Source organism: Xiphophorus couchianus, chromosome 8 (assembly GCF_001444195.1).
Source record: "Xiphophorus couchianus chromosome 8, X_couchianus-1.0, whole genome shotgun sequence".
In the NCBI taxonomy this organism is placed as follows: domain Eukaryota; kingdom Metazoa; phylum Chordata; class Actinopteri; order Cyprinodontiformes; family Poeciliidae; genus Xiphophorus; species Xiphophorus couchianus.
Window position 1 is genome coordinate 19,459,527 of NC_040235.1, and position 18,790 is coordinate 19,478,316.

General features: G+C 36.7%; 1 protein-coding gene across 3 annotated transcripts in view; it reads left to right on the top strand.

The window, feature by feature from the left end:
• The window catches only part of itga1 (integrin, alpha 1), a 46,911-nt gene extending 28,251 nt beyond the window's left edge, over positions 1-18,660 (top strand). For all 3 annotated transcript variants that reach the window (XM_028025535.1, XM_028025536.1, XM_028025537.1), the window contains 25 exons: positions 530-657; positions 946-1,094; positions 2,103-2,253; positions 2,350-2,524; positions 2,958-3,031; positions 4,633-4,780; positions 5,458-5,603; positions 6,266-6,409; positions 6,502-6,753; positions 6,977-7,107; positions 8,202-8,374; positions 8,476-8,630; positions 10,904-11,014; positions 13,166-13,242; positions 13,543-13,672; positions 13,761-13,838; positions 13,932-14,008; positions 14,117-14,206; positions 15,091-15,193; positions 15,286-15,402; positions 15,478-15,549; positions 15,631-15,735; positions 15,835-15,930; positions 16,041-16,154; positions 17,043-18,660. In XM_028025535.1, coding sequence (XP_027881336.1) covers positions 530-657; positions 946-1,094; positions 2,103-2,253; positions 2,350-2,524; positions 2,958-3,031; positions 4,633-4,780; positions 5,458-5,603; positions 6,266-6,409; positions 6,502-6,753; positions 6,977-7,107; positions 8,202-8,374; positions 8,476-8,630; positions 10,904-11,014; positions 13,166-13,242; positions 13,543-13,672; positions 13,761-13,838; positions 13,932-14,008; positions 14,117-14,206; positions 15,091-15,193; positions 15,286-15,402; positions 15,478-15,549; positions 15,631-15,735; positions 15,835-15,930; positions 16,041-16,154; positions 17,043-17,099 — 3,053 coding nt within the window. In that variant the 3' untranslated portion in view covers positions 17,100-18,660. The remainder of the gene's footprint in view (positions 1-529; positions 658-945; positions 1,095-2,102; positions 2,254-2,349; positions 2,525-2,957; positions 3,032-4,632; positions 4,781-5,457; positions 5,604-6,265; positions 6,410-6,501; positions 6,754-6,976; positions 7,108-8,201; positions 8,375-8,475; positions 8,631-10,903; positions 11,015-13,165; positions 13,243-13,542; positions 13,673-13,760; positions 13,839-13,931; positions 14,009-14,116; positions 14,207-15,090; positions 15,194-15,285; positions 15,403-15,477; positions 15,550-15,630; positions 15,736-15,834; positions 15,931-16,040; positions 16,155-17,042) is intronic.
• The last annotated feature ends 130 nt before the right edge of the window (positions 18,661-18,790 follow it).

Sequence of the window (18,790 nt, forward strand, 5' to 3'; positions counted from 1 at the left end):
AATCTCTTTTCTTTCTCATTCTGATGCTGCATTTTGTTGTCTTTAACACGTCTAGCTAAGTGAGTTATGTGAGGTGATGAAATGTGATTGGTTGACTATTTGCATTTGCAGTTGAACAGTTGTAAAAATATAGTGCTCCGTGAGTGTATAAGGGAAAATATTAGTAGTCAGACCAGTAAAAAGTATGTTGAACAGGAAATATGAACTTTCAGAATCGCTGTTTGTCAGTATATAAAAAAAAACATGTTTTGTATCTAATGTATTGAATGCTTCATAAAAAATATTGTGTTTTAGGCAATCCCTCCCCCCTAACTATGACAGTTGTGCAACCCACATACATAGCTGTGTTTCTCATTCCCGCTATGTACTTTTCTGATAAGTCACATGCCATTTTAAAGATCACTAGACAGGCTTTCCGATTGTATAAAAAACACCACTAATTGCCTTTTATATAAGGTAAAATTATTAAATAAAAAAATAATGTCCTTTATTTTTTTGACATTTCAATTTATTTTATTTTTTTTTTCAGATTGTACAAGCAATCTGGACATTGTCTTTGTGCTAGATGGATCAAACAGTATCTACCCATGGGGAAGAATTGTTGACTTTCTTGTCCGTTTCCTGGAAAGAGTCCAGGTTGGACCTAAACTGTCTCAGGTCGGTAATTTATCAGTACCAGTTGCTCTGGAAAAAGTCATTTGAATCTTTATTATAATTATCTTTGTATAAGCCACAGCAGGGAGTTTTCCACAGGTAGACACTAAAAGATATTTTCACTTTGCAGCCTTGTATTTGAAAGTCAGATTATTCATTGAAGATGAGGTCCTGTGTATACAAAACAATGTAGACAGGCTGCCTGCGACAAGCAGTCCAGGAAAGGAACATTTAATAGGAGAAAAGAAAAATGTGGAATAACATTTAATACAATATCTATATGTTTTCCAGGTGGGCATAGTGTCCTATGGCCAGGATGTGAAACACCATGTCAACCTCAGCCAGTTTAACAACAACAAAGATCTGCTTAAGTTTGTCAGACGCATTCCTCAGCACACCGGGACAAAAACTCACACTTTCTTGGCCATTGACACTGCCAGGTACTCCGCATCAGCTGCACTTTTCATTTAAACTAATTAAATTAAGTTGCACTTTTCAGATGTTTTCATCGATTGGCATTCTAATGCCATGTTACATCCATCCCATTTAAATGTCCGGTCCACATGGTGATCAGAACTTAACTTCAAATGAAATGTGAATTCTGTGCAGAAATTCAAATGGGATGAGTTTACTTTGACAAATCTTGTTTCTTGTTGTTTTTTTTTTTTAAGACAACATATTTTTTAAGATTACATGTCACATGTTTAGTTTCCAGCACAGGTAAGTTTCTAGTTGACAGGCTTTGCAGCAATAAGCAGTGAGATGGGAGTTACTTTAAGAAATATTGGATAGAGTTTAAATAAAGGAAATTTAATTCTTGTCAATTGTTTTATACTCAGTTGTAATTTTATGTCATAAATCTATCAGCTTTATAAGTACAGTATTAACTTTTCAATGACTTTTTAACAACAAACACTAAAAAATAATAAAAACAAAATAGCATTGCTGTGAATTTTCAACACGTTTTGGCTTGGATATCCACTTTCACCAAAATTTAGAACATTTTCAAAAAGACTTCTCTTTGGACTGTTTTTAAGAGAGCTTTACGTTGCCAAAAATTACAAAACTGAAGTTGGCAATGTCGATTATAACAGGAAAACAGGTGGTGCTTATAAGAAGAGATTCCAGGGATTATTAACCAATGTTCAGATTCAAAGTCTAGTGTTACCAGAAGATGGTTAGTTGTATATTTACATTTATATTATTTACTGTCATTGCTTTGGAGTGTGATTTCAAGAAATTTTCAAACATGTCAAACAGGATTGTCTTATATTATCTTGTTTTCTCTTGTAGGAGCTGAGCTTTACCAATCTATTGTGGTTCAGTTAATTTGTCCATTTCATTATGCAAATTACCTGGTAACCTGAAACTCTCAGCTGATCTATAAAAGTTAAACATCTAGAATTTCATACCTTACTGTTTTTATATTTAATTGTGTACTTACTTAGGAAGGAGGCCTTCACGCAAGAGAGAGGTGCAAGAACCGATGCAAAAAAAGTCATGGTGATTTTGACCGATGGAGAGTCACATGACAACCACATGCAAAACAAAGTCATTGGTGACTGTGACCAGGATCACATCGAGAGGTTTGGCATTGCTGTGAGTACAAAAGTTATATTTGCATTGTCAAAACATTTCTGATCATTTACTGTAAATGTGATGTATTTTAACAAGGAATAATTGTAACACTTACAGGTTTTGGGATACTACAAACGTGAAAATAAAAGTGAAGAAGACGTGCAGAAGTTTATTGATGAGATTAAGTCAATATCCAGTAAACCCATACAGGATCACTTCTTCAATGTGTCTGACGAGCTCTTCTTGGTGAATTTAGCGGATACTCTGGGAAGAAAGATTTTTGCCCTGGAAGGTAAAAAGCACAAAGTAATATCTATCAGGTTTTACATGACACCTACAGATGGTTACATCTACAACATCCATCTTGTCTGCAATATGACTAGATTTTGCAATTATAACGGGAACACCATGACTGTGTTCATCCGAACAGGAAGTATTTTCATTAAAACATTATAGAAATTATGTATGATGTCCAACTGGCACGTGATTTAGCTGTGCGATTTTTTTAAGTTCAAACACAGGCAAAATTTCAATAGGTAATCCACACAAGTTTTGTTGATGAAGCCGCTGTCCTCCAGATAAGTGATTCAAAACTAAAAGTTTTTTCCAGTTTGACATAAATATTTAAATGAATATATTTTTACGAAGCTGTTATGTAGCCACAAGATGGTTTTATTTTGTGCTACTTGTCTATGCATCGGTCAAAGCAATACATTCTTCCTCAGCAACATCTGGGAACTTTACCTCTTCCTTTGAGATGGAGATGTCCCAGGCTGGATTCAGTGCCCATGCTTCTAAAGTAAGTCTAATTTGGTATATCAATATCTGAATATAAAAAAACAACATGTTTAGAAGTAGGGCTGGACAATAAAACAATGACATTGTATATTGCAATAGACGCATGATTAATATTGATAGGTTATAAATCTCATAAAATATTGAATATTCAATATATAGAATATTCATTGAACTCCGATCCAGAACCACACAGCATTCTGGGAGATGTAGGCAGAGGAAAGGCTTTAGCTGCTCAATCGCTCACAGCGAGTTCAGCAAAGTGACTGGCATCAACTAAGTCACTCACTGTTTGGTTACCAAGCAACAGCCTGTTGAGTGATGGTGCCTTCACACCAAACGTGTTTTGAGCGTCAAAACGCCTGATGCTTTGAGCTTCCACATAGTCATTCAGAGTCTATGTGGAGGTGCGTTGAGGGCCATTGTCCAGCACGATTTCAACAGTTTGGAGCGTTTCGAGTCTTCCAACACATCCAACATGTCTAACACATCCAACACATCCAACACGTCCAACGCTTCACATACACTTTGAATGTAAACCATGCGAACCCCAAAACGCTTTTGGTGAGAACATACCATAACATGTGCAACAGCAGTTTCAGGTTTTGCCACCTTGCCACCTAAATGATTAAACATAAACAATGACATTCAATGAAAACTGTGAATTAAACGGGGAAGGTCATGCCATTACTTGGGATTATTTCATATATTTAAAACAAAAATCTCATCAACAATTATTAATATCGACTGATGGGAAACACTTATATCGTGATACGTTTTTCAGCCATATGGCCCAGCCCAATTAGAGACGCACTCAACATTTCCCTTATTTTTATCTGTGATGGATCTTCAGCCTTTTTGTGATTCACCTCAGTCAGTAGATGATTGTAGACAAAATCCTGGTTTTTCCCCTGAGCTCATTCTGCCGCAGACTGGTGCTGTTTTGTCTGAATGCATTAGAGCATTAGTGAAACCCAAGATATATACAACATAAGAGATGCTTTGGGAAGCTGAATTAGACGGTTGTTGATTTTTGCCCCCTCACACACTGCTAAAATTCACCCAATAGGTATTTCCTGCATTGGCTTAGAACAAACAGGATCCTTTCTTACGTGTCCTCTTCCTGTTCCGGACTCGTGCTTATCACCTCCTCTGTCGCTGTGTACGGTGATCGCGCCAGAGGCGACTTTCATCTTTACACGGTCAAACAAAAAGAGTTGTGCCACGGAGGACTGAACATGCAACAACTCACTTCCACAGTCCTAGTGTGACTCAGCATAGAGCTTATTTAATGCAGTTTAGTGTGGCCAATTATCCAAATAAGGACTTATTTGACCACACCTAATCTGATTAAATTAGAATGGATGAGTTTTCTTTTTTTCCATTTTTCTGACATGCTTTATTTCATTTTCTCTCCAGTGAAATACAAAAATATTCATACTCTTTGATGTTTCAACCACAATCTTTTATATATTTTACTCTACAATCTACAATTTTAAAGATTAAGAAAGAGACAGATACCGTAGTTTTACAAATGTTTGTATATTTAATCAAGTCATTTAGCCTAACATGTTCTTCTGACATTTTCTGTGTTGTTTCCCATAGGACGGCTTGTTACTAGGAGCAGTAGGAGCGTATGACTGGAACGGGACAGTGGTCATGCAAACTGCTGAATCTACTATTACTCCAGAAAAAGATGAGTTTTACGATCCGAAGGATAATAAAACTGGCAGAGGACTGGCAGAGTACTTAGGTGAATCAAAACCTATACATCACACATGTAGAGATAATGATGAATCTAAAATTCAATAAAAGGAAACAGAAATAACAGATGACTTTGTCTTTACTTTTAGTTTTGAGACATTTGTGCTTTGTGCCCTATTCCCTTTGTTAATGTGATACTGAAAACAACTTTAGCTGAGAAAATAAAATAAAAATTCCAATGTATTAAATTAAATACTCCAGCTGCAGAGTCAATTTTGAGTTATTGCCAAATAGAGGAGAAAAACATGTAACTTGACTCTGACAGCTGATGCTCCTCTTTTTTCCCCCCTCCCAACAAAATAAAGCATACAGACTCTCCATTCTGCCTTCTTGCCTTCTATGGCTTTCAAACCAACCACAGCCTCTTAATATGAAATTATTTAATCAACATGTCATTAGATGGAGCACTGCTTGGTCCGGTCTGTAAACCCAAGCGATGGCACATGCTTTTTCCCGAAGGCCAGGCTGCAGCTTGCAGAGATGCTATGTTCCATTCTGAGGAGGTGTCTGCGCTTGCCAGTTTCCACTGGTGTTTTATGGTTTCCTCTACACAAGCCGAAATAAACAGTGGCTCGTAGCACAAAAAGCCTCCCCGGCTTTTTGTGAGGCTTTTTATTAATTGTGATATTAATCAATTTTTTTGCGACTGAACCTTGTTTTTTGTAGGGTATGACGTCCAGTCTGCATCCACCCCTAAAGGTGTGCTATACATCACTGGGGCACCAAGATACAACCACACGGGTCGTGTAGTTATCTACCAGCTGACTAAGGAAAGCAGGGTTGAAACTGTGCAGATACTGCGTGGGGAGCAGGTCAGTATTTATCAGTTCATCTCTGTAAATGCAGTAGGGACGGGTGTACAAAAATATTTGCTTAAATATTTCAGCAGATCCTCCCAGGTTTGGAAGAAATCTATATTTAGATATGTGTATAAATGACTGCAATTTCAGAGTAAATGATGTGTGATGAAGCAAGCAGTTATTGGGGCCATCAATTACATGGGGAAATAGGAGGTTTTAAAAAAGGTTATTACATTCTTGGAGAGGATGAAATAACCAAATAGAATAAGTGATCATCAGCAAATTTGACCACCTCTATGAAAGAAGAATGTTTGGCACTTTTCCAATCTGGAGCATACGGGTGGAATTTTGGCAAGCTAGAAATAAGACAACAAATTTGTTTGCATACTTCGTCATTGTCGATTTGAAAGCCCTACCTGTGCCGATGCGTTAGCTTCATGGCTGATGTCTTAAGATGTTACTTCGACATCACGTTATTATGTGGTGTCCACATAATGTTGTTTCCTCATGGTACCACCAAAGTACTCTTTTCATGTGGTCTATGTAAATCTCTAGTTTTTGCTGTTTGTGTGTTAAAACAAATTTAATGTTGAATTATATTTAACCTAAGAGGAAGTTTTTGGTGTAATCAAACAAATCCTGATGAGCGGATGGTTTCCTGCATCTTTCTGCAGATTGGCTCCTACTTCGGTAGCGTCTTGCAGACTGTTGACGTCAATAATGATTCCTACACAGACCTCCTTTTAGTTGGAGCGCCGATGTACATGGGTCCAGAAAGAAATGAGCAGGGTAAAGTCTACGTCTACAAACTCAATGAGGTACATGACACCGAAAATATTGCTACTCGTTGGACATTTTGCTGCTGAAAGATGGAGTCATGAGAGAATCATCCGGCGTTCTTTATTTCCAGAAGGGCAAGTTTGTGCACAAGTTTAATTTGAAGCCGGTGAACCAGTCCTGTTGTTCGGTTAACTCGGACGGCTGCACCATGAAAAACGAGCCATGCGGGGCTCGGTTTGGTACAGCCATAGCTGCAGTGTCGGATCTCAACCTTGACGGGTTCAACGACGTGGTGATCGGTGCACCTTTTGAGAATGACCACAGAGGAGCCGTCTACATTTACCATGGGCACAAAAGCAACCCTTACCTGAACTTAGTTCAGGTGAGAATCACAAAGGCCAACTGCAGCAGTATATTCAACAATAAAAAAACAACTGCAGCATGTTTTTGTTTACTTAAATTAAGAGAGACGAGGAAAAATTTTAGTTTGTCAAAGATGTCTCGAGAGAAGTGAAAGCTTTTCTCATTTATCTTTGACAAAAAAGGCCACCTTGAATGATCACGTTATTGAACTTTGCTTTTTTTTCTCTCGACCTTCTCCGCAGCACATCCCAGCAGGTGGGGATGGAGAAAAGGTGAAGTTCTTTGGGCAGTCCATACACGGAATCATGGACCTAAATGGAGACGGCATCGTTGACGTCACCATAGGAGGTCTGGGAGGAGCTTCCCTGTTCTGGTGAGAGGACTCATCCTCACATATTACTTTTCAGCCTTTTTTCTACACATTCCACTTCAGTCATAACCAGCAACGGCCCTCGCTTCCCAAAGGCATCATTTTAGAAGTCCACTTTGCATCGTCTTATTCTGCATTTTTACAGCTGTGTTTGTCCCATTGGACTTGCAAGCTGAAGACAAACTGCTTCCTTAATGATCTCTGTGTTAAAACCCCCACCCACATACAGTATTTCACTGCTCGACACCAGTATGTTGAACCCGCCCACATTACGATCTAGCTTCCCATGAAGATCTTCTCCCACAGCATGTCCTGGTAAGAGGTCAACAAAGCTATGTGAGAACTACATTTCCCATGTGGCTTAGAGCCTAAATAGGATTTGGCAGCATGGAGCCGCTTTCCCTAAACTCATGATGATGTTTTAGTTAAACGCGGCTAACATTCAACAAAATTTAAATCATTTCTGAAGCAAAACTATTACATTTAAATTATATCTCTGTGTGCTTTTGACATCTCTTTATGTTCCTTAGTGTTTGCTGGTAGAATCGGACAAAAAGACCAGAAAAAGAAATGCAAAAGAACCATGTTTTTTTTGTTTTGTTTTTTGGCATTTTTATGGAGATATATATGGTGTTCTGCAAAGCTCAGTGCTTTTTTTTGTTGTAGTTTTAACGTGAATGAAGACATTAAAATAGTGCATAATAGGAAAGAGAAAATATATATATTTCTTTAAATAGAAATCTAACAAAATTTGCAGCACATTTTTATTCAGCTGCAAATCTGCTAAGGAATGCCTCTGCTGCCTCTGCATATCCCAAGGCTGATTTATGTTGCCGATTGTTCTTAGGAAAATAGTTCTCCGTCAGATTTGCTAGAGTGTTTATAAAAATAAATCTCAGATATCTTTAGGCTGCACAAGTGCCAAGCAGTTTCACTGCATTTTCATATAGTGGTATCAGACTGAACTCTTTGGATTTTTATTTGTAAACATTTATGAAAAGCATGTAAAGTGTTCCGTCCACTTCTCAAGTATTCACGACTTTGTGTTTGTTTGTCACATGGAAGTTTTTGAACTGTATCTCTTTTCATTTCAAAAGGTCAAGAGATGTTGCGCAGGTGACTTCCAGCATGACGTTTGAACCCACTAAAATCAACCTGCAGCACTCTCAGTACCAGTGTGAACACAGGGGGCATAAATCTGTTTGTGTAGACACCACAGTGTGTTTTCAATATCAAGTTAAGTCTGAGAAGAGACATGCAAGCGCCACAGGTGAGCTGTTGAGCACTTTGTGCTTCCCTAGCTTCATAGTGCATACGTTGTTGCTTCTGCAACTCACTGAACTCTTTTCTCTCTGTTGTTGTGTTCCTTAGAAATTCGCTATAACGTAACTCTGGATGTTCTGCGTAGCAAAGCCAGAGCTTCATTTATTGACCAGGACTTGGACAAAAGTGATCGTAGGGTGACAAAGACATTCTTAATCAGCAACGGACAAAGAATATGCAAGACGGAAAGATTCATCATGTCGGCAAGTACTCTGACTTTTACGGTGTGCAGTTGTTAATTACTAATCAACAGCAATCATCAGACTATGCTTTTATTCACTATTTACTCTAATCCAATGTTCTCCTAGATTTTCCTACAGTCCATTTTGCGGCTGTATTTTCTGGTTTTTGCAACGTTTAAGTGATGAGGAAGGCTGTTAGTTGTAGAGAGGACAAAATGAACTGATGAGGAGTAGCTTGGTGAATAGGAGGAGCATGGCTCAAGCATGAAGCTGACTTCTTCTGACCTCTTCAGAGTGATGCTACAAGATCGTATCAAGGTCTTAAACAACCCAAATAAGTGAATACATTTATAAGGAGATGAATTACTCCATGTGTTTGCTGGATATGGCATTCTAGTTGAAGGCCTTTTCTGATCAATCATATCACTTGTTTCTTGTTTCTCGCTGCAGCAGATGGTTTTTAATGTTAGCACTTCAGTGTGTACAGGAATTTCCAGTGTTTTTTTTCTTTTCTTTTCCTTTTATACCAGTCCTTCACTGCAACATAAGAAGTCACTGATTAGCTGTCCTTAAACAACTGAAAGAGGAACTAATCAGTGGAAGCAGCTGCTCCTGCTGTGTGTGTACGGATGATGAATATCTGCTCTGTTCCTACTGTGCCAGTCTGTGCAGAAATTCCCCACATATTCCAAAGCAGAGCTTTTAAAATTTGTCTCGGACATGAACACTGCCTCTGTTCTTCCCTTGGCAATTCCTGCAGAATGAAACTGCAGATTTTGACATAGCGTTAGAAAAAAAAAAGGTATACTATGAACCGAAAGGAATCTATCTCGGGGCAAATGCTTAAAACGAACAGACAATGATCCGTGGGCCAGTTTATTGAACATTCATGTCTTTAGCAGCCATGAATAAAATCTCTGCATTGAAAGGTTTGTGTCAACAAGACGGTTCACACGTAGAGGTTTTATATTCTTAGATTATCAGATTTTGTGAGTATCTTCATATATTTTTATTGTAGTATAGTCAGGGTTTTAATATGACAGACCAAAACGATGTTCATTAAATGCCCTTGTAATAAAATAATAATAATATAATTTCAAAAATAATCATTTTCAGACTGTTTGTCCTAAAAGCGGCATGGAAGACGATGCATCTCAAACAGAGTAATTACAGAAAGCTTAAAGGACCATTATTCACTTCTTTGGGGTGATTCCTCTAAAAACGAAAAAAAAAATCCTTAAAACAAAAATACATATACAGATATTTCATTCAAGTACATTTAAAGTTCAGCTTAGGAAAGAGACAAAGCTACCAGTTAATGCATAGAACGAGTCCATGTTTGGGCTTCTCTAGTGGATAAAAATATTAAAAATGTAACATAGATGGGTGCTTAGATCCTATTACTTTTATACCCTTCGAAATCTGAAGGGCATGAATAAGTTTACAAGGCTTGAGTCTTCGACCCACATCAAAAATTCTACCACAGAGAAAATACAGTATATAAACTCTTGAGTCTGAGTTTTTCTTTTACAAACTGCAAAAGATCACTTTTTGATGTGTTTTGTACAAAAACAATAAAAGCCAACATTATTTTGTAGCTTTTTGTCTCTTGTTAACATCCTCACACCATGTAAGCCATATCCCCCCTGTAGCTTAACAAGTAAATGCATCATCTTAACATCTGCTACACGGACTGGTGCATAAATCTGTGCGGACATTCATGGTTCCCTAAGGATGGATTCTGATTGTCGGGCCTTTGCTCAGTGATGAGTTTGGTGTTTTTGTTTAGAGTAAAGGACTGGGTGGTTTATCTGTGAAGTTTTCTCTGTACACTAAGTTGAAACGGTTTGCTAACATCGGCCCGGTCTGATGTTTGTTCTCAAAACACTCATAAAGCTTTGTCCCACAGATCAAGCAAGTTGTTGGAAGGTTTCTTGAGAGATTTGTGTCCCCAGTGACATGGCAGTGTCGGTTCTGAACTTTTTTTGCATCTGTACAATCAATACACAGTTCTAGGTGGGACATTGAATTATAAGTGCCATGGGGCTGAAAGGTTGTGAGTTGTAAATTAAACATTCTCATTAGTGCCACAAGAATCAGGTTGTGGTGAATCAACTACACATGTCAGGTTTGGTAAAGATTCTCCAGCTTTGAAATGAATCCATTAATCAATCAGTCGCCTGTAGAGTGTCGATTATATAAGGGAAGTTAGCTCACTGTTGTTGTTGTTTTTTTGCTTACTTTCTCCTCCTTTTCTCAATCCTTTTTTTCCACATGTATCCTCTTTGCCTCAGGCCCAGCTGGACTTCAAAGACCCGTTCAACGTTACATTAGAATTTGGACTCACTAATGAGGACCAAGGCCCTGTCCTGGATGCAAACCTACCCAGATCTATCACTAAGACAGTAAGAACACTCTGTATCTCTCATCTGTCTATTTCACTAATTCAGATACCAAGTACCACGAAGCAGAAGATTTCAAACAGCTTTACAATGTGTTTTGTTTGCATATTAAACTTTACATACCTTCATGTCAGCAATTTTGTTCAAACGGGACATAAATGCATAACACAGAACCTTTTCTTTCCTTTCGTTAAACAGTGCTATGAAAAGTATTTGGGACCCTACAGATTTTTTTTCTATTCTTTTTATGTTGCACAGCTCAAAAATATTTGTAATATCTGTCAAAGATGTAAAAAGAAAATCAATACAAAATGTAGTTTTCAAATAAATGATCATTTCATTTTTTCCTTGACCACATAAAATATAAAACATAATAGCCCTCTGAACCCTAACAACTTGTTCCAAGTATTTACAAACTTTTGATAGCTGTTCTGTGTAAAATTGTTTAAATGAAGCCACATCCTTGCCACAGCATGATTTATGAGTTAAGTCCAGACTTTAACTAGGCCACTCTAAAACCCTAATTTATGTTGAGCTCTGTTGGCATTCAGAGAGGCAGGAGTGTTTGTGTCTTATAGATCATGACTGATGTTTTTGTCCTCTAACAAAAATAAGATGCAAAAGTTGGTGGGAGATAAAATACTGTTAGATCTGATATTAGTTGTATGAATAATTGGATTAGATGGTGAAAAAAGGCAAGAAAATCTAATCTTTATAATATAAATTTGTATATAGTAATTGTTTAATTTAGTGAGTCAAAATTAAGATTTTTATATTTTGAAATGTGAAAAAAGAAATTCAAAAGAAGTCATTTCGAATCACAAAGCTGAATTATTCTCACAGAATATTCATCAGGCATATTAAGAAAAATATTTTACCTCTGTGTAAAGAAATGGTTTTCCTTAAAGATGTTGGAGTCCCTAAAATTCACAATAAACTTTATAGATTCTGTTTGGTAAGAATCTAGTTGAGTGAAAATAGACAGAAAATGAAAATATTATCAGAAATATTTTCAGATAATTAAATTGTGACTAAATCTAAATTAAATTTTGTTCAAAAGTCTTAACAATAATTTAAAATGTGCTGTCAAAATTACCTGGAAAATTCATGGATTTGAGAAAAAACTGTGAATGTCAATAATATGACTGTATTTATTTACCAAAACACAATTACATAAGACAACATTCAATGTGAAGCCATGCGAAAATAATATGAGGGGGAAATAAAACATCAGAAAAGTAATATTTTGAATATGCATTAATAAGCCAATATAACATGGTGCAGATGGCTGCTCTACATTCAGACAAAAATAAAGTGCACAGAAATATAATGTTTTTTTTTCTCCCCTGTAAGAGTCACAGGCAGAATGATGTAAGCCTTATCTAAATTAAACATTGTCAGTCTGTCGGCACAAATAAACCATGAGTAAAATGTCTTTTGTGGATCCGAACATGCTGCAGTAGATTCATATCTGCAACAGCTGACTGCCGTCCTTCAGTGTTTCCCACAAGGCTGCCTCTGTCGGTTTTAATGGCCAGGGAAATCTTCCCACACTCCCACAAGCATGTTTGCCCTAACAAGAAGGTTTGCAGATTATCGGTAACAGTGAGCAATGTTTCCCGACAAAGGCGAGAAGTATCACAGAAGATGACCACTTCGTTTGTACATTATTAGTTTGTTTTGTGTCAAAAAATGCATCAATGCCAAATATCCTGTCTGTGAGTTACAGGCCTGACCTCCATCTGTGTCCGATGGCTGAATGCAGCAATGCGCAGTGTTACTGTAACACTACGCACTGTAAAAGAGGACACTTTTCAGACATTGCCTGTTGTTGTTGTTGAATAGAAGACACAGAAAGGCCACAGAAAAGAAAAAAACAGTAAAAAGATGCGCCTTTGCTTATTATTGTATTGGGTCGATGTTTGCAGCAAATACTAAAACAGCCTTTGGGAAAGAGAAGCTGAGAAAATCTGCTCTGAATCCATCTTGTTTCTCAGGTTGCAAAGGTTTTGTCCTAAGCACTGAAAGCACTTAAAATATGTGCTTTTAATTTGGTTTTGGAGTCCAGTTTTATTCTGTACCATGGATTTTGCCCTGTACTTTGACTAGATCATTCTGATAAATGAATGTCTCTGAATCTTTTCTATCTTTTAGATTCCCTTGGTTGACTGTGGAGATCAATTAAAGTGCATCACTGACCTCTCCCTCACGGCAGTGCCGAGTGAGAAAAGGTATTGATTGCTCAATAGGATTAAAACATAAACGTTTCCTACCATCCTTGCACATTGTCAGAAGGGAACATGAACTGAAAACTGTCATTTGTTTTAATGTAAAAAAAAATAAACATTTAAAGCAATTGGAAGATGAAATGTGTAAGAGACATCAACAGCTGCCTTCTGATATTTGGAGTCATGTAGTTTTATTTAGAAGTGAACCGGAGCGTGACTGCCCCTCTGTGGGAAAACAAGAACATGACAGTCAGTCGTGTTGACACTCTTTGTGTGTGTGTGTGTGTGTGTGTGTTTCTCCAGCATGCTGATCCCAGTCAAATCAAAAGATAAGCTTGACGTGAAAATTGACATCATCAACAAAAAAGACAATGCCTACAACACCAAGGTTATTCTCAACTTCACACCAAATATTAACTACGTTAAAGTTGAGGTAAGATTTCTGCTTTCTTCTTTTTTTTTTTATGGAGGAATGTCGAAAGAAAAACTATGTTTAATTATGTCATATTTTGCCTTTTCAGCCAGAGAAAGAGTGCACTCCGGATCACATGAAGGTGGAGTGCGCTGTTGGATATCCCTTCCTGGGAAGTAATGCTAAGGTAAGATTTAGGTTTAGTTTTAGAAGCTACACTCACTTTACATTTCACTTTACTTATGTTATTAAATTTCAACGTGTGATCTCTCATCAACAGGAAAGTTTTAAAGTGAGATTTGAGACAGACTCAACTCGCATAAATGAGAACATCCACATCAATGTGACAACTATAAGGTGAGCCTGTCATTTTTTTGCTGCACATTATTGATTGGAATATGGAATATGGATTGTTAAAGTGACTATTTGTGTGAAAATATTGACAAAGAAAAATGACTCTTACAGTGACAGTGAAGAGAATCCGAATACCCTCCATGACAACAATGTGGAAATCTCCCTCCCAGTGAAATATGAAGCCGGAGTCATATTCAGTGTGTAAGTATCTGTGGAAATCTGTGCAGATAAATTAACATAATCATGAAGTTTAACAGGGAATTCAATAAAGCAAAGATATTTGCTTAGTTTTTGTACATGTTTTGGTAGTGTAATAATTTGTTACATTTTGTCAGAATAAGTCAATATATGTAAAATATCGGAAACTAATGTGCATCCTGTCTGGAAATACATTCATTGTTACCTTTGTATGCTGTTTTTCACAGTTATTACTGCTGTCAAAAAAATTCACAAAAAGGGAGCATATAAATGTATTGTTCAAAATCAAGAAACGATAAAAAGACAATAAACTCTTAAAATTCACAACTATGAAGTTCATCTGCAGCAGCCATTACTTTTCCATCAGTACTAATAAATCTGATCACATAAATAATCTCATAGGAAGGAATCATTTTTGATGTAATTAAATTGAGACAAAAAAAATCCCAAGTCAGAATACAAAAGTGGATTTGATTTAAGAGGTAGTGTGTTCGCTGAGGATTTTCTTTTGTGAAGTAGAATTAGCACCATGTAAACTAAAAACCGCTCATTTTCTATGAATATTTTTAGCAAAGCGGCATATAAAAACCTCATTAGAAATATTTTAATTGTACAAATATCCATTTCTGCATCATTCATCATTATTATTTTTGTAATAATAATGACCTTTAAGTAAAGCAACATATAACGGTTAATGCAGTCAAGATGAGTTAGTGAAGTCTCATTTATTTTCTTATATATGTACGAGTAAAAATTCTAACTTTGATGCTCAAACATCAAACCTTGTTCAGGTTAATGTTTGCTGCCCCCAAGTGGCCAAACTGTGATTTAGCAAGTTTAATATCTTGTTGCATATCATATTCATTTTTAAATATGCAATCCTTTAGGAGTCATGCAGAAAAGCATATAATAATTAAAGATGGTGAACAGTACTCCTTGAAAGACAGTGACTTTGGGAGGATGATAGAGGAGGTCAACATCAGCTACACGGTAACACAAATAAAATATGACTTTTTTTTTACATACTTTTATATGTTGTAGTTGAAATATGTTGTCGACTCATCCACCTTTTTATCTTTCAGGTGGAAAAGGCAGGTAGTACCCTCACTCCACCTCTTGACCTTAAAGTGATGTACCCTTATCGGTCTCCTCTAGACAACGTGTTACTGTTCTGGACAAGCATCGTCTCCAGCACTGGGGTATGTACACACACAGAAACAATATATCTAAATTGCAAAAAATGATTCTCATGTCAGCTTCTCACTGCTCTGCAGGTAAAATGTAAAGAACCCCCGGCCCCTAAACACAACAAACCAAAAAAGGAAACTCTCACTCGCTTCCTACTGGTTAGTGGTCAGATGTTAGCTTCAGCGGCTGCTGAGACGCTGCCGTTCTTTTCTGACTGTTGGGTGTGATGTTCTTTGCAGGAATGTGGACAAACACAATGCGACTCATTCAGCTGCTTCATCCCTGAAACCAATAAGAGTCAGGTCAACGTTACCTTCAAAGTGTGGAAGCCGACGTTCATTGAGGTCAGATCAGATGTTGGCACTTATTCTGACCTACAATGTGTTGAGATTAAATGGTATAATGTGAGTAATGGCAACGTGACGAGGTGCTTTTTCTTACAGGGTGAGTTCTCTAGTTTAAAGATGATGGTGAACGCGACGTTGATGTTCAAACAGAGTCATCTGTTTGAACTGGGCAGCAACGCAAAAAATAGAAATGTAAGTCGTGTTTGGAATTATATTCTTGAAATTGTCACATCAGTTACTTAATGCACCTGTTTGTAAGGATGTATGCAAGTGTTGAGTTCATGTTTGCTTGTGCTTGCCAGGTGACGATCCCGATTTCAAAGGAAACGGTTGGAGGAATCCCTATTTGGATCATCATCATCAGTATCTTGATAGGATTGTTGATCTTGGCGCTTATTATTTTCATTTTCTGGAAGGTAATATTTCATGCCTCATGTCATGTTAATTGTCTAATCTCCTAAAAGGTTTGTTACACATTTTCAGTTAAGAAAAAAGCAAGTCTTGAAGAATAGTCTTGCCCTCTAAACAAATTGGTTAAGCATAGATAATTAAAACATGGAAAAATAACAACATGCGCTTTTCAGCTCTGCTCACAAAATGAGTATCTCTGCTTAGCTGTATCTTCTGGCCGCAAACAAACTAAAAGAAATTGGAGTGCCAAAAAAAAAAGTCAAGGTGAGCTCAAAAATTATATTGTTAAATTCAAAATTCTCAAAACTATAAGCTCCACTGTGGGTAATAATGTTCTCTTTTCCATCAATAGTCACTATCTGCACAAGATCTTTTACTTTTGCTCTGGGATTCATATGCACATTTAGCACCAAAATACACCATAATGAAAGTGGCAAGACAATTCAATGGACTTCCACTCATACATAGATTTTTGGATAAATTTCTCTGCTTGATATCTTGATTTCCTCTGTATGTCACACAAGGAGGCAGTGTGTTTGAGGTACACCTTAAAATACATTGGGGTTCACCTCCATTTATACAAACCATGACATCATCTTCTTGGTTCTCCTAAATTGCTTAAATGCGTAGTAATCGTAGTGCATGTGAATTTCTGAATTTAAGGAAGATAATCAACTATAACAACTATCATTATTCTGGCATTTAGATTTAGCATTTTTGGTCATTCTAACTAACCTGAAACAGGAGAAGTTTAAAGAATGAAATGTCAGACAGGTAGAACAAAATGGGTATGTCTTGGTTTTTAAAAGGGCATGTGAATATTTATTCTCAACTCTGTTGATATGTTGGTCTGTAAATCAGTCCCTGTGTAACTAAGTCCTCTGTTTCTGCAGCTTGGCTTCTTTAAGAGAAAAACCAGGGACTATTCAAAGGAAGAGATGTCTGATTGAGGTATTCGGACCACTGAATTGCAAGCTGCGCTTTAAGAGAACCCAAAGACACCTCAGAGCTGTGGCATATGGACTATCAGGGGAAAAAAAGGAGTCAACATCACTATTTTCTACATTGTCATGTGTCACATAGCGACGGAAAAAATCTCTCAACTGCTTCTCAGTGCTGCTTGGAGCAGCTGGTTGTAATATTTGGGCTTCTCTGGTGGGGACCACAGAAGAGCCAAAGACACTGACTGTAAATCACTGTAAATGTGACGTATTTGCTTTCTGATTTCACTTATGTTGTTGTTTTTTACCAACCTGTTGATAAAGTAACATAATTTTATTATTTTAATTTTTTTGTTGTCGTGGTTGCTATAGGTTCATTCTAATCTCTGATGGCTTCACTAAAGCTTTAGTGAAAAAAGTACTCAGGTTTATCACCATAAAAATCCAAAGTTACCTAATTCACCAAAAAAAAACAAACAAAAAAAACTTGACATTACAGTGAAAACACCAAAGGATGAAAAAGAAAAAATAAGTCTATATTAACTTTATTTTTACATGAGCTCTGAGTCCCATTTTCAAACATGTTTGCTTGATGAATTTTAGGAGACACTGTATTTTTAAGCATTCCTATAGCATTTTGTTGTTTTGTCAGCGTAGTTAAATATCATGGCACATCTTTTATTTTTCAGTTAGCTCCAGTAATTAAGTGTAATTATCACCAGGAGAGCCTTCTGTGAGTGTACTGTAAATAGAAGAAGTAATGGATGTAAAGCTGTAAAATGTACAGAATTATTTTGCATTGTATTTAATGTTTTGTGTGACAGGTGATTTTGCTCAGGTGCTAAAAGAATGATAAAAGGTGACCTTTGCTTTGGACACAATAAAAAAGAAAAAGCTATCCGGCTTTAGATTTTATGCACATATGTAAATAAGGTTATATTTTGATAGAAAAAAATACATTTGATACTATCATCTGCTTAAACATAGATGGAGGCTAATGTTTTTATCAAGCAGTTTAGCTTACTTGATGGAAAATTGTATTTCAAACTTATTTCTTGTCGTTTTTATTGCAGAATAGATGATATTTTCTAAATTTGGAAGAAATGTTTGCCTATGAACCATTGTTTTTATTTTCAAAGCCCCTTCTCACCTGCATGAAACACACTGTGGTTCACTCACTCCAGTGGGGTACATAATGCTTTTTCAGTCAGGTTGTTCACCTTTTTTCTACTTTCCCTACCATAGCTGTAAAGAATAATGTTAAGGGCAAGAAAAGATAGCTTTTGAATATTTTTATATTATATTTTATATAGGCTCTCACCCTCCACAATGGACACATGAAGCACAGGTATTAAAGTGTGTATTACGCAGAATGTATGGCCACGTCTGGTTTATGCAAGAGGGTGGAGCGAAAGGCACAAAGTGAAAGTTGTGAGCTCATGGCCAGCTTTCTGTACTGCTGTGAAGTCTTCATTGTAATGCACTGGTTTGTCAGAGGTTGTGTATGTCGTCATTAGCACAAAAATCGTCTGAAAAATATCCACTAAATAAAGATTTTTTTTATTCAACATATTTTGAACAGTGGTCCTTAATTCTTCTCGAAGTTTACTTGCGATGACGTTTGTCTTTTAAAAGAAAATAATAATTAGTTTGTAGAACAACATAAGTTATTAAATGCAAATAACCAATTCTGGTAATTC